We start from the raw sequence: 21,045 nt of genomic DNA, 5'->3' as shown, positions 1-21,045 counted from the left end.
TCACTGTGCAAAACTGGGCAATATTGTGCAAATAAGCTTAGAAAGTGCGACCCGTATGAATGACAATGTCTATAAATATTGTATAAATATTGTTAACAATAATAAACCAATATTTGGATAAAATTGTTAAAAGCATATAAATAACATTTAAAAATATCATCATATCGGTAAAATAATTGCAAAAGGAGGTAATAAATATATTATTTACATCAGGTATGCTATCAGAGCTATATAAATCCTATTGCCATGAGAAAATCATCTTATTATGTACTTAATACTAGGGAACCTATATATTAAGAATTTATCACGAATGCATATCAACCCAAACTCATAAATTTCATCAAAGATGTAAGGAGGTACATTTACATTGCCATTATCAGGAAGTGGATACAGGGAAACCTGAAGATCTACAAGAAATTGTGCATCTTTTCAGTATTGTTCAACCCATTTGGCCATTTGCTGCCAAACTCCAGGATCATCTTGGTTTCGAGTTGATGCAACTAGCGATCTCGATTCCCACCCCTACGTGGCTTGGGAATTGCCCCCACTACAAAGTATTTTCAGCAAGCAACGTCATTGTTGTGACTTCTCTTGAAGTGACGTGCCACTGGGTAAGCGGGGTCACTGTGCAAACTGGCACGCAGATGCTGTAAGATCCAGACATGCACCTGTAACTTAGTGCTACCAATGTAGTTCAAGCCACAGGTGCATGTCAAGACATAAATAGCATAATCCGTTTTACAATTGTAGCTCCCAGAGATCGTTACATCTTGCGTACTAAACTGAGTTTGATAATGGGTAGTATTAGCCCCAAATTTGCACGCTCTACAGCTGGTGCATTTGCAGAATCCCCGTGCAGGTTTAAGCCACATGGTGTTTTGTATATATATATATACATATATATTATATATCGCTAATATTTTAATCTGCTGACACTAATATGCAGGTTTTGGACAAAAGTACCAGGGGACTTATGTCCAACTCCAATCAATGGGTGCTGATCAAAAATATCCCAGCTCTTCTCAATGCTTCTGAAGAGTAATGCTCAAGTATTTCCAAGAGTTGAACATCATAGACAATATGTTTTGGGCATCGATACGGGTGATTATTGCTCAACACAGGAGGCACACCAGTTCTAAAACACTAGCTCGAACTTCCATAAGTACTACATTTCAACAAAACGGAAATGTGAGTGGTGCTTACCTAGAAAATTACTCTGTTTCTACCCTAACAATCTGAATGTTATGCCATGTGATGAATTTTTAGAAAAAATTCTAGATTGCTTCCAAGGTAGACATCATGATAACGATTGTTTGATTTCTGCATTATCATGGACAGATCATGTTTCTGACACTAACCACTAACATTGCTCGTTTTAGTTTGCAGGCAATCGAACATGTCTATAGTGAACAGAAATAAATTCCAGGTGTTGCTGGCGATCACTATCTTATTTCTGCTGGCTTTTTTCTGGCACCGGAATATAATAGAGGTATGTAACCATGCTCGTGGGTACTGGAATAATGCTCTATTGTTCTAAGGAGCACAGAAGAACAAGGATTTAAAATCTTGTATTTTACTAACTTAGAATTAATTTCTATTTTATGTATCATGTGATTAATGCTCTTTTGCTGCTATGGATATTTAGATATTTTGTTATAAAAATGTAAGAATACTGATTTATTCGCTGTAACCTGTGAACAAGGTTATGAGTATTCGTCTATTTAGTCTTTTGTGTATTTTGTGTACTGTGATGTAGTATGTAGAGTATGTCTTAATGGATATGTGGACTTTAAATGTTTTGTGTAATTTTTTTTGAAATTGTTTATATATGTATTGTTTAAAAAGTGTGGACCATTTTCCCTTTTCATACAGAAAAAAAGTTAATGAAGATATAAACGTATGAAGTAAAATGTATAAATAAAATACCGGTACAAACAAAAAGAAATGTGTTTGGCCATGAAGCATTAAGTATAAGAGCTTATAAATAAATTGAGTTTCCGGCAATCTTTTTTCACTTATGTATACAGCCCTGCCTAGTCCTCGTCCCTTGGCGCCAAACTCCTTAATCTCTTCAAACTATTGTTCTAAGGGGCACTGGCAGGGTCGGACTGGTCTTTAGTGCAATCAAGTGATCTGGTCTGACAGATCAGTGTGTGGGCCGGTTTTTACTGTTGATGTCACTGATATTGGCATTTCTTTTAGGTGTCTGCTTCACTAATGGGGGCCACTTTTATTTTGGTACCCTGGCCTATTGTGTGTCCCAGGCTGACCCTGGACACTAGTGCACCAGACAGTTGTTCACAATACCTCTATAGAGTGATGAAATTATCTATTACTAAGAAGCATAGTTGCCATAACAACATACACACTAAATGCCAGTATCCCATAACACACCAATCATACACCACCTTGAATCATTGCTATTGATTGTTCATCAGTCCGGATTTGAGGCTTGCCACCATTATTGGGCGATACAAATTGTTCGGTTTAGAAAACTGAACTCTCTCTCTCTCTCTCACTCTCTCATAAAGATTATGTTCAAGACAAAACTCTGCTTTTCATTTGACAGTGAGATGTTTCCTATCGAGGAATTACTGTTTTTTCGGACTCGAAGTTTGTCTTACATTGGGATTCTCTTCATAGAATTAACCCTTGGGTGACCATTTTAATCTTTGGCACGTGCAGTCAATGGCAGAGTAAGAGGGGCGATCAGGGAGTGGGGAGAGAGTAAAGTTGGGGAAAGGATTGAAGTGTTCTTACAAATTAACATGTTTAAAGACGGGCATGTCCTCTAAGTGCCAGGGGCTCTATGAATGCACTAGATTTTTGTTGACACACATGTATGCAAATTAATAAAGTTAAACAAATAATAGACTTATATAATAGGGCTGCGTACTCAGCACTTGTTTTTTATCCATTTCAGTTTTCCAACCTTACAGAAAAGCTTCACTTTTGCCAAAGTAATGTCGAAGAAACCACCCATGCTGCTGGCCAAAAGCCACCCTCTGAACTTCAGTTAAAAATCAATGAAATCTTCCAGAAAATTGAGCAGTCCCTACCCAACGCCACAGTCGGCAGCAATTGGAAAACTTCTACCAGTGGCAGAAACAGCAAAGGCACCATAGTTAACCGCAAAGACAAGTATTGTGTAGGCGAGGTTCTGACGGTTCAGTATGACATGTTCGACCACTTGGGAAACAGGAAGACCTATGGAGGAGACTTCCTCAGGCCAAGAATATTTACACCTGAACTCGGTGCTGGAGCCAGTGGAAGAATTGAAGATTTTCACAATGGTACCTACTATATCCATTTTACCCTATTTTGGGAGGGTAATGTAAAGGTTTCCACTCAGCTGTTTCATCCCAGTGAGGGTGTTGCTGCTCTGTGGCGGTCGAGGCATGCAAGTCTAGGAGTCATTGGTTTCCAAGGTCGTTTTAAAAATGTAAATACAAATACTGAAGCCATCACTGAATGTGGATTTAAGCTCAAGACAGACAGTGAGGTGTGTGAGTACATTGATGAACGAGACGAAGAAGCCTTCTACTGCATCAAACCTCCAAACCTGCCCTGTGGCTCCTTGAATGACATGATGGCTGTAGACTTACGCAGCTCCTACCTCACTGCTGAGGAGCGGCACCTTTTTGAAAGGTAAGCATTCTGAGATTTGTTGAACAATAATTCTGGTGTAGGATAATTTTCACGTGTGTAATTTGACCATTTTTTGCTTGGAGGCAGATATAACCACCACTTAAATATTAACTTAGATGGTTAGACGTATACTGGTGAAAGGACTGATTTTGCAATTGTAATCGCATTTATATAGCACCTACTAACCCTGACTAGGCATCGCAGCACTTTTGGGTAAGTAGCACGCTACTCTGGAACCCAAAAAGGATTAGTGGTGAATTAGTATAAGGAAATATTAAATCAATTTGAACGGTGGACATGTCAGTCTGTTAGTTGGATTGAAAAGGATAGTGGAGGGATAGAAGAGGGAAGGGTCTAGAAAGTGTTTATTTGGAGATCATAGCAAAAGAAGGAGGTTTGGGATGAGTAAAGGAGATGGAGGGGGTGGAGTCTCTAGAAGTGGATTAAGGAGAAAGACGAGGTATCGTACGAGTCTAGGAAGGATACATGGGAGAAGGGTTTAGAATAGCTTGCTTGGGAGATCTGAATAGTAAAAGAGGATCGAGATTATGAAAGGAGCAGAAGAGGAGGCCGGAGTCGAGAAAGGGCTATTTTGAGGATCATAATAGTAGAATGGGTTTGGAATGAGTCATAGAATAGAGGTAGAGGATATATTGAAAGAGGTATAGGGTGAGATATAGGGTAGTGTTTTGGAGATGCTGAATTAGGGGTAAGTTAAATCTAACGATACATAAGTACATGGAGGGTATATATGAAGAGGCTATATTGAAAGTGGTATGGGGTAGACTATTGGGTGATGCATTGGAGATGTAGAATTAGGAGTAAAGTAATACAATCAAAGGTACATAAGTACATGGAAGGTGTATATGCATAAGGAAGGTAACATATCTAGATTTAAGTTATATTTAATGTGCTTAGACTGTCCAGTGTCGCTGTACTTTAAGCTAATTTATTTATTTTCATAATTGTTTTTTTCTTCTAATAATTCAAAAGTGATGCAATTGTAGATAGTTATGATAAAAAATTACTTATTTATGCAGCTACCTATGTACAAGTTAATCTCAGAAAAATGTAACTATAGGTAATATGTACATTAGTTAAGCAGATCTTATGAATATCTATATATTCATAATCATAAATACTATACACATTTATACAAAGAAATGCACATATCCAGATACGTACATATAATCCAAAAAAATCCTTATATACACATCGGGACATGCTGTGCATTCATGGTTGAGTATGGTGGTTATGTGGGAAGGAGCCAACTCTTGAGTAGCCTTCTGAAGATAAGATAGTTATCTGTAGATCTTATGTTTGGGGATAAAGAGTTCCAGAGTTTGGCTGCTTGAACAGAGAAGGAATTGCCACCTTTTGTTTTTTTCTTGCATTGTGGGATTTTGAGGCGAGGTGCCAATCTAGAGCGGAGGTTCCTTCGTTGAATGTATTTGGTGATTTTATTCCTGATGAAGAGTGGCCCTGTTCCATGAATCGCTTTGTGGGTGATACAAAGCAGGTTGAATGTGGATCTTCTGGCAACCGGTAACCAATGTAGGGCCTTCAAGACAGGGGAGATGTGGGCTTGTGGCTTTACATGTAGTAGTAGTCTGCCAGCAGAGTTCTGAATACGTTGTAGTCTTTTCATTGTTGTCAACGATGATTCGTGGTAGAGGCTACTGGTGTAATTGAGTTTAGACATTACAAGAGAGAGATAGTAACCTGGAACCTTGTGCATGACTTGGTAATATTGTGTGAGTTCCACAGATGAGAACTGGCTCAGTGTATCTACTCCAACAGTCCAATGCTTGAATTAGTTTTTTGCTCCCTTTTTAATTTAGACCATTCTAAAATTAGTGAGTGCATTTTTCTAGTAGTACTGTATAGCCCCTCTGCCCCAGGCTATATTGGTCATTAAAGTCCACATCCTTGTCACTGGGTCTAGCTTGCAGGTCGTGCCTATTACTCAGGTAAAGCGCATTACAGAGCAGCTGGCTTTATTGCAAAAAAATGTTGCTTTGCTTTCATGTTTTTCTTTAAATCACATAGGCATGAAAGACATAACGTTTGTCAATTCTTGTTTTGTGAACCAAGTGCATCTTGTGAATTACTACATAAAGTTATAAAGTAAGAAGATATTAAGGTTTGTTCCAAGTTAGGAGCAATTAGTGACTTCTTCACACTCCAAGCGCTTTTTTGAAACATTTCGTTATTGGGTTTTATAAACATCTTTATACAAAATCTACAATCTGAACATTTAAAAGTTTACAGTACCAATCATTGCCAGAAATAACAGAAAAGCGATAACTGAGGTACAATGACTGGTCCTTAACTAATCGCCGTAAAACCTAAATAAAAAGAATGCACAGGGGCCAAAAGACATGTGAATAAACGAATCAAACCGTACATTAAGATGTAGCCAAGTTCATAGTTAACTGACTAAGAGAATCACCAGGAAAGAGAGAAGAAAAGGAAATAAGAGGAAGAAATTAGGGAAGTTGCATACAGAAAAAAGAAAGAAGAAAACATCAAGAAACAACTTATCTGGGAAATGAAGAGCTAGTGGACACCCTCGAGATGACACAAACCGCTGTTAGTCGGCCACAAGTGTGTGTATCTAACAGTTCAATCAGTCTCAACATTCAAAGTTAAGAATACTTACATAACCATGGCAATAACTCAATTGCATCCTATACATTTGTCCGAAATAAATAGTCGACTTTTATGTATTGGTTGCTAACGATGTCGTTTTTAACAGGTTCATCATAATACTGGTGTGCACCATTGGTGTAGTCAGTCACTTATAAATTTAATTCACCATCCTGCAAGCCACACACCAACATTTAGGGGCCGATTAGGATGGCGGTTTTTCCGCATCCTCCGGGCCGGCGGAAGTGTCCGCCGGCCTGGAGGATGCGGAAAAACCGCGGCGGAGACTCCAAAGACCCACCGCCAAATTAGGATGGCTGGTGGGTCTGGAATTCCGTCCGCCGCTTTTCCGCCGTGGTCGGCTTCCGACCGCGGCGGAAAAGCTATAACATGGCAGGCGGTGTCTATGAGACACCGTCCGCCATATTATGATGTTTGTGTAAATATGCTTTTCCACGGCGGCTTTCCCGCCATGGAAAAGCATACGGACATTCACTTTGGGGGCCCGTTGCGGGCCCCCTGGGTGAATGGGGGGGTGGGGGGTGCACATGGGGGGTACCTATGGTACCCCCCAGCATTTGCGTACACAAAGCAGCAGGCACCGTGCGGTGCCTGCCGCTTTGTGCATGTAAATGCAACACATGCATTTTTAACATTGCGGCGGGTGCAGCTTGAAGCTGCACCCGCCGCAATGTTAATAATAGAGGATGTGACCGCCACCCTGGCGGTCACATCCTAATTGCCATGGAGGGACCGCCGCTGCCCATGCGGACGGTCCCTCCTACTCAGGGGTGGCGGACGGACGCAAGTCCGTCCGCCATCCTAATCGGCCCCTTAGTTTTGATTCATAATTATGCCTAACCTAAAACGCCATCAGAATCCTGTGTGGCTAATACAAATATTCTCATCATTGAGTTTCAAAGTTTTTGTAACAGTTAAATACCAAATTTACCAATCAAAAAAGGCTTCTTGTCTGGGGAAATACATCACTAAATAATTGGAGTTACTCACCCGGACGTGTACCATATAACCCTACTTTGTAAGTTCTGAGGAAGAGCTTTGGTATTGAAACATAGATTAGTCAAATGGTTTTTTCGTGACTTGGAGAATGATCAAAAAATCTATGAATGAGACAGATTTTTAATGCAAAGGCTTAATTGCAGGACTTGTGCCAAATCTTGTAAAATATGAATTCTCACAGGTGATGTCTAAAGATTTCCTCTTGGTAGTCACCAGTTCCTCTCAATAAAGTGCTGAGTATGAATCTTAAAATTCATAATGGCACTGAAGTTGTTCACATCATGAAGTTTTTCACTGTTTTTACGAATTCAAGGTGCTGTCAATGACAGAGGTTACCAAGTTTTTGATTCTTGTAATTTCACTCAATAGATGTTTTGTTTTCTTTAAATATGTATTCATAGGTCCAATATTGGCGTGGAAATACCCAAGAACTTCGAATTTGTAGTTGTTCAGAAATGTAACGGTAAGTGTACATGGTTTCGGATTTTGATACTTTGAATGGAAGTTTCTTGGTAGTTAATTAAAATTGTAAGACAGAGGAGCAACCTTTTCAGCTTCCGTTAAGAGCTTTTAGACATGTTTACAAAGTTTATTGTTTACATTTATTGTTTTTTGTAAAAGATGATCTTACTTTATTTCCAAGGTGTATCTGTTAGCTAATTGAGCTATTTATCAACCAATACATTTTAATACATCGAACTTATAGTGGGAGACGACACAAAGCTCTTCAGATTTATACTGGCTGTAATTATAAAGGATGTACAAGAAGAAGGACTTATCTAGAGTTTGGTGTACTGGCTGCCAAACAGCTGCGGGACATCCCCAGCCCTAGCCATCACTCAAAATCTAGTACTGGCTGTTGGGCGAGCGGCTCCAGCCAACCATGTGGCAGCCACTTTGTGGAAAGAAAAATAGTAATTGATTAAGTAATTAGGTCTCGCATTTGTGACCTATTGGTTTTAGCAATGTTTTTGCTGATGCTGTGCAGCATCCGTAAAAGCCAAGGGCTTTTTACCGATGCTGTATAACATCGGGTGATAAAAAGGTGTGATGATTCAGCTATGACATTCCGTAAGAGCGCACATGCATGATGATATAGACACAGGCTTAGTGAATAACATGAGGTGTGTTTTCCTGCATTTTTGTCCCTCGGCTGCTCCAGCTCACATTGTGCTCCTGAGTTTCTGTGGTGGGATCGTGGTCCCAGGGATTGCTTCACCTGTGCCCCTGACAAAGGACTACAACGCCCAGGGTGCACAGCGCTCCATCCCGCGGCTGCTAACGAGGGGGATGCGCTGAAGTCAACACACGCATTTAAGCGCTGCCTCTACCCCATGGTGAGGGACGTGCATGGGACGCTGACCGGACGAAGCCCGGACCAAGGGAGGGCCCGTCTGAGCCCGTCCGAGTCTGCAAGAGGCTGGGCTGGGCTACCCTATTTACATCTGCCTTTTTAATTGCATGGTACTATTTAGTCTCTTTGGTTTGCTGTTATGCCACCTGTGAGGGTTGGACCATTGAGCAAACGTAAGGCATGGGTGGGAGAGGGGGGGGTGGGAAACCTTGATGCCTTTTTGACCAGGGCAGAATCTGCGCTGATTCATCAGATCCAACTAACTGAGCGCAGGTTATCTTTAGAACCTCAAATGCCCCTAACTAATGGTAGTTTGCCCCCCCCACCATTCCAACGCAAATAGATACATCCTCTGTCATACCTTCCTCGTCCCTAAGTCAGCATACCTCGGGTTTTATCGCTCCATCACCACCCTTTCCATCTAGCCCAAATTCCAATTCAGGCACAACAATGGTCATAACTAGGGGCAAGAAAGCAATTCAGGTTGAAAGATGGGAACCACCCTCGAAGAAAAGGAAAGCCCGGGGTCCATCGAAGGCCGTTCCCCAACCATCAGGGGGAGTTAAATGGAAGGTAGCCTCAAGGGGGTGTGGCGGGTGCTGTCAAACTACATCGCCTAGCACTAGAGATAGCCTACCCGACCGTGCCATTGATATCCCACTTGTATTTAATGAGGAAATACTCTGTACACGAATAGTGCAGGGAATTTCAAATTTAATTGAGCCCTTGTTGCAAAAATTGTGTCTGATAGAAGATAGACTCAACAAATAGGAGCAGGGTATATCCCATAGTTACTTAAGCAGTTCCAGCACACAGTCGGGCCGTGGGACATTACATCTCAGGCAAGTGGGGTGGGTTTGCATACTAGAGGGTCTGAAACCAATGCACCGCATTCCACAGAACTAGCCCCTGCTGATAGTTATCTTTCCTCCCTACTACGGGGAGGCACTAGCTTACCGAGTTCACAGCATGTCTCGAGAGAAACTCGCACATGCTCTCCCCAAAAAAGTCCTGCAGGTGCTTGGCATGCTTTTAATTTTTTACATCTACCCCCGTAAGCCACTCCCTACACTGTAGTCCTAGGTAACGCCCCTGGGTTAGCATCGTAGGCACAGGAGGGTTGGTCAACCCTGAGAAACAAGGCACTACATCTGCTGAGCGCAAGGACAGGGATTAAAAACCAACTATTCACTGAATTTAAAATGGTCCGCAGAGTACCATGGGTAGGGTAGTCCCAAAAGTCCCTCAGGGGTGACTGTGTGGTCCTATGTTTTAGGTCTCCTGGTTTAGTCCAGCATATTTTGGAGAGGGCAGGGGACCTTGTTGCCAGGGATGATATTTCTGTTCTCGCTTTGGGGTATTTCTATTGACCCACAGATATCACTAGTTGCGCCGAATGGAGAGGGACACCCCAATCACTTGGCCAATATAACTATTCTGTTCCCCTCAATAATCGTTTCAATGTTTTTTCTTCATTAGAAGACATTGATTGACTTGAACTACTTGATTGTTCCGTTTTATCGGGGACAGGCATATTTAGGGGTCACGCGGGCTATGGTAACGGTCCCCCAATTTGTGACGCACCTGATCCTCTTAAAACCCGGGATATCCCAATAGAGCAGGATGCAACAGGTAATAACCCTGTCTATCTTGGGTTTGTCTATATAACCAAGGTGGAATTGAGCATGGAGGAGAGGCTGAAATACATGACTAATGTCCTTCTAGTAGGATCCACTCCACTACACTCCTTCTATGGCATGGATGCCCAGGTGGCTGTGAACGCACCTCCTCCCTATCCATCTCCCGCATGTTAATCTCAAGAGCACTTAAAGTCCGTCATGACAGTGGGCTCCTGGAATATTGCAGGGCTTCTGCCCAAAACCGCATCAAGCGATTGGGCAGCTTTTATTGAACAGTATGACCTCTGGGCATTCCAGGAGACTTGGTCCATTGATCAGGTATATGATGCCGGGTTTTTACATTTCTCTAAACCTGCCCAAAGGGGACGGAAAGTTAGGCCCATTGGTGGTCTCACTTGTTGGGTGAGACAACAAATGGGTTACTGCGTTGAGGTGGTTCCTATCGACAGTCCAGATATTATGGCCCTACGGCTCCGGCTGGCTCAAGCACGAGGCCTTTTGATAATTAATATCTATGCAAGAGGGTAGCCGGGTGGAAGGTGTTCTGAGACAGTTGCTCTCCTTGATAGTTTCCTGGAGAGCCAGAGGGGTGGGTGCAACTTGATAATTGTGGGAGATTTCAACGGCACCTTTGAATGGCTTGATTTAGAAGATGGTAATCTAAGCATTGATGAGGATTCACAGTGGAACATCCTGTTCCTTGATCTGAGCCCAATAAAAAAATGGACAGAAGCTGCCTTGCAACTTAAGGGGCTGTGCCTGGAAAGGGGAGTGCGAGCAGCAAATGAAAGGTCCCAATCGGATCGGAAGGGCACGCACACTTTCAATAATGGTATAAGGAGTAGTTGTATAGACTTTATTCTCCTCAATGTAGAATTTTGGTCTTCCCTCCATGACATGTTGGTACAGGAACGCACAGAAAGCGATCACAACCCACTAATTTTGACAATTAAGGCCCCGGGTTTATTAAACATCTCCAAAAATTTCACTGAGGAAATATCACCAGAAGTGCTGCTCTCAAATGACACAAGGAGAGTAAGATGGTCTAGGCTTATTGGTAATGATGGGGACCTGGGCAAGATGAAGGCTATGGTTGCCCACTTGATATCTTATCTCCAAAGTTGTGACTCCCAGGAGGATTTTAACCTCATCGCCCCCAGGTTCATAGTGACTTGTTTTCAAATTTAAAAACATTTTATATCAAGACCAGCCAAAAGTAGGCAAAGACAGGGTCAACAACAACTACCTGGTACAATTAAACCTGCAGAGAGGCATATCGATTATTGACAAGGGTTATTAGATCTAAAGATATGGGAGAGGTCAAACTTGCAAGGGCAAGGTATAAAGCAATTCAATTAATAGCCAAAAAGGAATGGGATGACAACCGCTGGCTTGACTTGCTTACAGCCAGCCATGAGAAAGACATGGTAAAATTCTGGCAGTTACTCAAGTGGGGGAGTGGCGGAACACCCTATACACCAATTAATTATGTCCCGCCAGAACAGTGGGCCTCGTATTATAAGGCCCAGTTCTCTGCCTTCAATAACAACCTGGTACACTTCCAAATCCCCCCTTGTGAGAAGTTGGCCTGATGTGCAGTGCTCACTATTCTAGTGATCACTATATATCAGTCCAAACAACCCTTATTGATGATTGGTTGTAAGTCAACCTTATAGACCAGCTATCCTAGTAGCATGGATACGAGCAGTCTAAGGCTAAGACTCTAGAGGGCGTGTTAAGCCAGCTGTTTTACCATCACATTACCCCTTGAACACCCAGTGAAAGGACACCACACAAGTGTTATGAAAATAAACAATGTATTTATTAGAATCACAACAACCCTGTACTCTTTATGAGGACAGGGTGCTAAGCACACAACAAAACTCTTACGAAAATACTTTTAAGTTAGCACGTTACACAAATGCCCGAGGGGCACGAAAAACCATATACACTAAAAGTGGAATGCGAATTACTAGCAGGTAAGTAACAGTTCTAATAGGCTTTGGAATCGCTAGGACTGGACTAGGGAATCGTTAGATTACTACTAGGAGGCCCAGGGGACTCGGGTGCAGAGTGTGCACTCTCACGCGGGATGCGGGACAAAGTCTATGGAGGCTAGTAAAGGCAAAGTTAGTGTTCACGGGCGAACCCGACCTGGTAGGAAGAAAATGACAGTGGATCCTGACCCTTGGATAGTGAGGCTATGCTGGGACACCGGAGTGCCGAAGTTACCTAGCCCAGGGGCTGCAGCTGCATAGGTCTGAAAAGACGTCGGGGATCTCGTTGCCGGACCGGGAGCCTGGAAGGAAGAAGTTGCTGGCAGGCGACCAGTAAAGGAAAGTTCGATGGATCCAAGCCTGGATCAAGGAAGAAGAAACCTGAAAGCAGAGGGGACCAAGTTCTTGAATCACTAGCCAGTGATTAAGTGGGCACCAGGATGGCACCGGGCGAAGTCACCGCAGTCAGGTGAGTGGGCGCTGCTGGGCTCTGCAGTCTCTCGGACCAGGAGGCGTTGTCGGCGACCAGGATGGAGGTGCGAGCTGTCCCACGGAGGATGAAGTCGTTGGCGTCGAAGTTACCCAGGATTGGGCAACAAGCCTTGGCTAATTCAAGCCCACGCGGTGGACTCAAAATGGCGTCTTGAGTGGACCAGGAGGGTCCAGGGTGCTCCTCTTCTGGGAGGGAGCAAGGGCCAGTCTGGAGCAACCAGACCAGCAGCAGAAATGTCGTCGGGCGTCGTCAGGAAGGCCACAAGCCAGCGGGCTAGTAGCCCAACAACGCGGTGAGCAGTAAAAAGCAGAAGGGCCCCACGCAGATCGTGGAGATGCTGGGGGGCTGCTCTTCGGTGCTGGAGCTGCTCAGGGTGGGGGCTTCTCGGACCCCAAAGCACTCACCAGGAAATTACTCGGTGGGCTTGCTGTGCAGAAGTCGTGCAGTCTTGGCGATGGCCGGTCCCTCGAGGTCTCGTCGCACCCACGGTTCTCAGCTGGGCTGTAGAGGTGGGTAGAGGTCAGAGGTGCCAGGGAAGCCGGGTCTCGTCGAGCTGGGCAGTCGGATTCCGGAGGAAGGACGTGCAGCAGACCGCAGTGTTCTTAGATGGTGCCTGCGGATGCAGGGTGACTACTCCTTAGCCACAAGGGAGAATCTTGAGGAAGAAATCGTGAAGTCCTTTCGTGGAAAGTGGTATCTTGATTCCAAAGATGATCTGATTTGGAAGGGGGCCAGTCTCTCTCTTTATCCTGTAAAAAGGGGCTGGCACGCGACTAAGTCCTGCCCTATGGGTGGGACTAGGAGGGGGGTGGTTACACCCACTTCCTTGGCGGGCTTTTCCCCAGCACAGGGTCTGGAGTGACCCTGGAACTGGTTCCAGCCAGCCTATGCACAGTGAGCACCGGGGTGCCACGTGCAGTCACCTTCCTCTAAAGCCCTGCCTACCTACAATACACAAAACCCTGTCTGGGACGGTGCTGGCACCGCCCCTGGCAGGAAACCCTTTGTCCTTATCTCCTGCTCTGGGAGGACTCCCAGCAGCAGGAGGGCAGACTTGTGTCTCGGTGGCAGCATCCATTTTGTGGATGCTAAGGCTCTGTCTGACTTTTAACCGGGTTATAGGTTACAGGCATGTCGTGTCCCTCTAGAAGGGTGGAATGCTAACCCCGTCGCCAGAATTGGCGAGGGGTTAGTATTCCAATTCGTATGACACCTTACTCGACATGTTTTGATAAAGCGATACCAGAGTTGGCATATAACCGCGAGGATTATAATGCACTTAAGAGTATATGGTATGCGATATCGTGGAAACGGCTAAGGGATGGATCCCGAAAGCCGCAGACAGGCTCAGCTCATGCCAGAGCACCATCTCACACGATTCCAAGCACTCTGCCTTCAGGATTGTTAAGGCCTGCCATAGGAGTGACTGATAGGAGATCTGTGTGTCCATTTTTAGGGTTAGATATAGGTATACTATATCTAAAGCAAAGGGTGATTACACCACCTTGCCCCAGCTGTCAAGCAGCCAGTTGTGTCAGATTTGGATGGCCAGCCAGGGGTGGCATAATACATGCTGCAGCCCCTGGTAGGCCCTGGGTACACCTATGCCCTGGGTACCTAAGGTACACTGTACAGGGACTGATAAGGTGGCTCAGTATCCAATTTAGATATGTACCTAAGGTACATGGAATCCATTTTACAGAGAGAGCAGTGGGCCTGAGGTCCTGAATAGCAGGGCCTCAGGTCAACTAAGTCAGAAAACCAGCAAAACACCAGGCAAAAAGTTGGGGGCAACCATAGTCAGGGATCAACCTTCCTACATAACCCCCCCCCAAACGAAAGGAGATAAGGCTATCCTTGTCCAGGTAAGCCTATATTGCCTAAGTGGCCATTTAAGGAAGTACCAGCACTGGCATGGTTACCCCCTATGTCATGGTCCACTAAGCAATCCCTCACCCTAAGGGTGTCTGAGGGTCTCCACCATAGGGAATCTCTACCTGTGGTGTGTTTTGTCAAAGAAAAAGGCTGGTGCTGAAATGGAGTACTGAAGTGAGGCTCCACTAATTTTGGGCTCAGCTTCCTCCAATCATTTTCCACCATATAGGCCTTTCTTTCCAAGACTGAGTTGTTTTGGGCTCTCAGGGTCAACCTCTGGCTACCTACAGCTGGAGGTTGGGTCCCTCTGTTTGGCTTACTGGAGGGACAGGTCAGGTCTGGGGCCCTCAGGTCCCAAGTTTGGCTGTGCCCAGCAGTGTCCATCTGGGGGAGGTCCCTAACTAATTTTAAGGGGGATCCCTCAGGAGTATGTTTTATTTTCACTTGGCTAGGACTACTAGCTTCAGTGCCCTTAATCTGCTGATTGGGAAATTCTTTTGGACAGGGGGCCCTTTGGGGTCCAACACTGGCCTCCCTGACCTCTACAGCCCTGGGCTGACGGAGGCAGGGTAGAGAGGGGCAGGTTACCTGCTCCAGACTGGGTCCCACCTTGGAAGGGTCCACTGACATCAGGGGTTCTGCCAGGCTAGGCCTGACTACCTCTGTGGCAGTTTCTTCACAAGGGGTCAGATCAGTTCCCTGAGGAGGCTGATCCTTTCCTAAAGTCTGCTGGGAGGGAGATTTCTCTTCCTCCTCAATACTCTCTGTCTGAGTGGAGTGATCCATAGTTTCAGGCTTCACAACACTATCATCTGTCTGAGTTTGAGCTGTGGCCATCACAACTCTCCCAACCTTTTCAGGAGGGGGCTCAGTTTGGGTGTGGGCTGTTACCATGACAGCCTTGACAACCTGTTCTGGGAAGGAAGTTGTCTGAGATTGGGTTGTGACTGGCACAACCCTCCTGACCTGTTCAGGGAGGACATCTTGGACTGGGGCTGTGGCTAACACTGCCCCACTAACCTTACCATGGGTGTTTACCATTCTAGAATGGGTTTCTTGCTCTACTTCAGCCCAGGCTGAAAGCTCTAAATCATTCCCCAGTAGGCAATCTACAGGCAAGTTTGGTGACACTGCCACTCTCTTGTGGCCAGTGACACCTCCCCAGCTGAGATTGACCACTGCCATGGGATGATCTCTCTGTACTCCATCAATATTGGTCACCTGGTATGTGGCACCAGGTAAAAGTTGCCTTGAGGGGACTAGACTCTCAGTCACCATAGTGATGCTAGCCCCTGTATCTCTATAGGCCTCAACTTTTATACCATTGATGAGGGGCTCCTGTCTGTACTTGCCCAAAGTGTTGGGACAAGTTGTGAAGTTGGCAAACCCCATGCCAGTCTCACAGACAAGAGTATCTAAGTCAGGGGACCTGGTTAGGCCAGAGTCCCCAGGAACTCCCAAAGTAAATGCACCCAAATTCTTGGGGGCACTCCCACCACCTGGGGGATTACTACTAGTAGTAACAGGAGGTTTGGGAATGTTACTTGGGGGTATGTTTTCCTTATTGTTATTCTTTGGGCAACTGCTGTCAGTTTTTAAATGACCCACCTGTTTACAGGGATAACAATAAGGTTTCTTCTGGTTGTTGGAAGGATTCTGGGACCCACCCCCCTCAGAGGATTTTTGGGGCCCTGATGTGGTTTGATCTGGAGATTTATTCCCACCCTTCTCTTGAGGCTTGGTTGATTCCTTTTTCTGGTCACCACCTTGGTTCTTGGGCCTAATCCTGGTTCTGACCCATTTGTCTGCCCTCTTACCCAATTCTTGTGGAGAGGTCAGATCAGAGTCTACCAGGTGCTGGTGTAATAACTGGTTCTGACAATTATTTAAGACTTGCTCTCTCATAATTAGATTATACAATCCCTTGAAATCAGTAACCTTACTACCCAGTAGCCAGCCTTCCAAAGCCTTAGTGGCACAATCCACAAAATCAGACCAGTCCTGAGACTGAGTTTTCTGGGTGTCTCTGAACAGCAACCTGTACTGCTCAGTGGTTAAACCAAACCCATCAACCAGTGTATTCTTCAGGACCTGGTAATTGTTAGCATCCTCCACTCTTGTAGTGAGGAGCTTATCTCTACCTTTACCATCAAAGGAGAGCCACAGTATAGCTGCCCACTGACTCTGGGGAATGTTCTGCACAGTGCAGGCCCTCTCCAGAGCAGCCATCCATTTCTGGATGTCATCCCCTTGCTTAAAGGGGGGCACTATTTTAGTCAGGTGTTTAGTATCTAAACCCTTCTCTCTATCTCTTGGGAGATTGCTGCCACCAGTGGGAGCTAGCCCACTCATCTGCTGCTCTCTTGCCAGGGCAAGCTTCTCTTTGGCCAGGGCAATTTCTTCCCTTTCAATCCTCAGTTCAGCTTGTCTCATCCTAGCCTCATGCTCCTTTCTCTGAGGGGAAGTAAATCTCCTCTGTGGAGGATTCCTTCTCCCCTGAGAAGAGGCATTAGAGTGCAGAGATCTATTGGAGTCCCTAGAAAGAGATCTATCTCTCCTAACTCCAAGGTTAGGCCCACTTCGGGTTAGTACTGGGGGGCCCCCAGATCCTAGCCCAAGTAAGTCTAAGTTGGTCCTAGTTAGCCTTCTGACTACCTCAAGACCCTTGTCTACCTCATCCCCAGAGAGTACCTCCTCATCCTCCTCCTCAACTGCTGAATCAGTGTTGGGGAGGTCTGGATCCCCAGAGGTTCCCTCTAAGGCTGGCATGCTCTCATGTAACTGAGAGAGCTTTCTGGCATCATATGTCTCTAAGAGACCTATCAGAAAGGGAAGGGTGGGGTTAGACCCCTGCTTCAGTTTCCTGGAGACACAGAGTTGCCTCATCTCCTGAAAATTGAGAGCTGCATATCTTGAAGTGACCTGTGGAGGGTCAACACTGACCAGGGGAGTCTCAGTAGAGTCCCCCTGAGTCGACATGCTTTTCTAGTGAGGTGTAAGTGGTGCACTTACCTACACTATATGTTTGCCTACTGATCCCTTGCTAGAGTTGTAGTTTAGGGTGTGCTAGGCCCTAGGAGCTACAACAGCTGGTTCAGTAGAACTCAGAGTATTCTAAGCTAAGTTATATGTACCTTTAGTACTTATGTGATCTTTCACAAGATATTCTTAGGGCATGTGTGGTAAAACAACAGCAAGCTCAAATCCCAACCGCTGCTCACCAATGTGAGAAGTTGGCCTGATGTGCAGTGCTCACTATTCTAGTGATCACTATATATCAGTCCAAACAACCCTTATTGATGATTGGTTGTAAGTCAACCTTATAGACCAGCTATCCTAGTAGCATGGATACGAGCAGTCTAAGGCTAAGACTCTAGAGGGCGTGTTAAGCCAGCTGTTTTACCATCACATTACCCCTTGAACACCCAGTGAAAGGACACCACACAAGTGTTATGAAAATAAACAATGTATTTATTAGAATCACAACAACCCTGTACTCTTTATGAGGACAGGGTGCTAAGCACACAACAAAACTCTTACGAAAATACTTTTAAGTTAGCACGTTACACAAATGCCCGAGGGGCACGAAAAACCATATACACTAAAAGTGGAATGCGAATTACTAGCAGGTAAGTAACAGTTCTAATAGGCTTTGGAATCGCTAGGACTGGACTAGGGAATCGTTAGATTACTACTAGGAGGCCCAGGGGACTCGGGTGCAGAGTGTGCACTCTCACGCGGGATGCGGGACAAAGTCTATGGAGGCTAGTAAAGGCAAAGTTAGTGTTCACGGGCGAACCCGACCTGGTAGGAAGAAAATGACAGTGGATCCTGACCCTTGGATAGTGAGGCTATGCTGGGACACCGGAGTGCCGAAGTTACCTAGCCCAGGGGCTGCAGCTGCATAGGTCTGAAAAGACGTCGGGGATCTCGTTGCCGGACCGGGAGCCTGGAAGGAAGAAGTTGCTGGCAGGCGACCAGTAAAGGAAAGTTCGATGGATCCAAGCCTGGATCAAGGAAGAAGAAACCTGAAAGCAGAGGGGACCAAGTTCTTGAATCACTAGCCAGTGATTAAGTGGGCACCAGGATGGCACCGGGCGAAGTCACCGCAGTCAGGTGAGTGGGCGCTGCTGGGCTCTGCAGTCTCTCGGACCAGGAGGCGTTGTCGGCGACCAGGATGGAGGTGCGAGCTGTCCCACGGAGGATGAAGTCGTTGGCGTCGAAGTTACCCAGGATTGGGCAACAAGCCTTGGCTAATTCAAGCCCACGCGGTGGACTCAAAATGGCGTCTTGAGTGGACCAGGAGGGTCCAGGGTGCTCCTCTTCTGGGAGGGAGCAAGGGCCAGTCTGGAGCAACCAGACCAGCAGCAGAAATGTCGTCGGGCGTCGTCAGGAAGGCCACAAGCCAGCGGGCTAGTAGCCCAACAACGCGGTGAGCAGTAAAAAGCAGAAGGGCCCCACGCAGATCGTGGAGATGCTGGGGGGCTGCTCTTCGGTGCTGGAGCTGCTCAGGGTGGGGGCTTCTCGGACCCCAAAGCACTCACCAGGAAATTACTCGGTGGGCTTGCTGTGCAGAAGTCGTGCAGTCTTGGCGATGGCCGGTCCCTCGAGGTCTCGTCGCACCCACGGTTCTCAGCTGGGCTGTAGAGGTGGGTAGAGGTCAGAGGTGCCAGGGAAGCCGGGTCTCGTCGAGCTGGGCAGTCGGATTCCGGAGGAAGGACGTGCAGCAGACCGCAGTGTTCTTAGATGGTGCCTGCGGATGCAGGGTGACTACTCCTTAGCCACAAGGGAGAATCTTGAGGAAGAAATCGTGAAGTCCTTTCGTGGAAAGTGGTATCTTGATTCCAAAGATGATCTGATTTGGAAGGGGGCCAGTCTCTCTCTTTATCCTGTAAAAAGGGGCTGGCACGCGACTAAGTCCTGCCCTATGGGTGGGACTAGGAGGGGGGTGGTTACACCCACTTCCTTGGCGGGCTTTTCCCCAGCACAGGGTCTGGAGTGACCCTGGAACTGGTTCCAGCCAGCCTATGCACAGTGAGCACCGGGGTGCCACGTGCAGTCACCTTCCTCTAAAGCCCTGCCTACCTACAATACACAAAACCCTGTCTGGGACGGTGCTGGCACCGCCCCTGGCAGGAAACCCTTTGTCCTTATCTCCTGCTCTGGGAGGACTCCCAGCAGCAGGAGGGCAGACTTGTGTCTCGGTGGCAGCATCCATTTTGTGGATGCTAAGGCTCTGTCTGACTTTTAACCGGGTTATAGGTTACAGGCATGTCGTGTCCCTCTAGAAGGGTGGAATGCTAACCCCGTCGCCAGAATTGGCGAGGGGTTAGTATTCCAATTCGTATGACACCTTACTCGACATGTTTTGATAAAGCGATACCAGAGTTGGCATATAACCGCGAGGATTATAATGCACTTAAGAGTATATGGTATGCGATATCGTGGAAACGGCTAAGGGATGGATCCCGAAAGCCGCAGACAGGCTCAGCTCATGCCAGAGCACCATCTCACACGATTCCAAGCACTCTGCCTTCAGGATTGTTAAGGCCTGCCATAGGAGTGACTGATAGGAGATCTGTGTGTCCATTTTTAGGGTTAGATATAGGTATACTATATCTAAAGCAAAGGGTGATTACACCACCTTGCCCCAGCTGTCAAGCAGCCAGTTGTGTCAGATTTGGATGGCCAGCCAGGGGTGGCATAATACATGCTGCAGCCCCTGGTAGGCCCTGGGTACACCTATGCCCTGGGTACCTAAGGTACACTGTACAGGGACTGATAAGGTGGCTCAGTATCCAATTTAGATATGTACCTAAGGTACATGGAATCCATTTTACAGAGAGAGCAGTGGGCCTGAGGTCCTGAATAGCAGGGCCTCAGGTCAACTAAGTCAGAAAACCAGCAAAACACCAGGCAAAAAGTTGGGGGCAACCATAGTCAGGGATCAACCTTCCTACACCCCTCAATACCTACCCTATCATTTAAAACTCCGAAATCGAGACAGTCCTCTCCCTAATTCCGAGAGGAGGGGCCCCGTGCCTCGATTGTGTACCAGCGGACCTGTTTGTTTATGATAAGGATAACTGGGTTGTTTACATCACTTATCTTGCTAATGCCATCGCTAGGGGGTACTTGAACGCACTGCACAGCGGATTGTAGCGCTGTTAGCGGAGCCCAGGCCCAGGCACGTAAACATTCCTTGGTCGCCATTGTCGGCGAGGCAACAGGCCACGCCCACCTCGAGGCCACGCCCCCCGCCCCCTCCAGTATAAAAGCTCTGTTTAAAGCGCATTCATCGGAACCTGCATACTCCTGAGGCGGAAGCCGGGAGCGTCCTGATACTTTGTTTTTAAAAATTTCTCACTT

General features: G+C 46.1%; 1 protein-coding gene across 1 annotated transcript in view; it reads left to right on the top strand.

Moving 5' to 3' along the window:
* The first annotated feature begins 1,374 nt into the window (after positions 1-1,374).
* The window catches only part of LOC144823339 (NXPE family member 4-like), a 92,886-nt gene continuing 73,215 nt past the window's right edge, over positions 1,375-21,045 (top strand). The window contains exons 1-3 of the mRNA XM_078681788.1: positions 1,375-1,489; positions 2,924-3,648; positions 7,719-7,780. Coding sequence (XP_078537914.1) covers positions 1,397-1,489; positions 2,924-3,648; positions 7,719-7,780 — 880 coding nt within the window. The 5' untranslated portion in view covers positions 1,375-1,396. The remainder of the gene's footprint in view (positions 1,490-2,923; positions 3,649-7,718; positions 7,781-21,045) is intronic.

Source organism: Lissotriton helveticus, chromosome 3_1 (genome assembly GCF_964261635.1).
Source record: "Lissotriton helveticus chromosome 3_1, aLisHel1.1, whole genome shotgun sequence".
Taxonomy (NCBI): domain Eukaryota; kingdom Metazoa; phylum Chordata; class Amphibia; order Caudata; family Salamandridae; genus Lissotriton; species Lissotriton helveticus.
The sequence above is the reverse complement of the archived record's forward strand: the minus strand, read 5'-3'. Positions and strand labels throughout refer to the sequence as shown.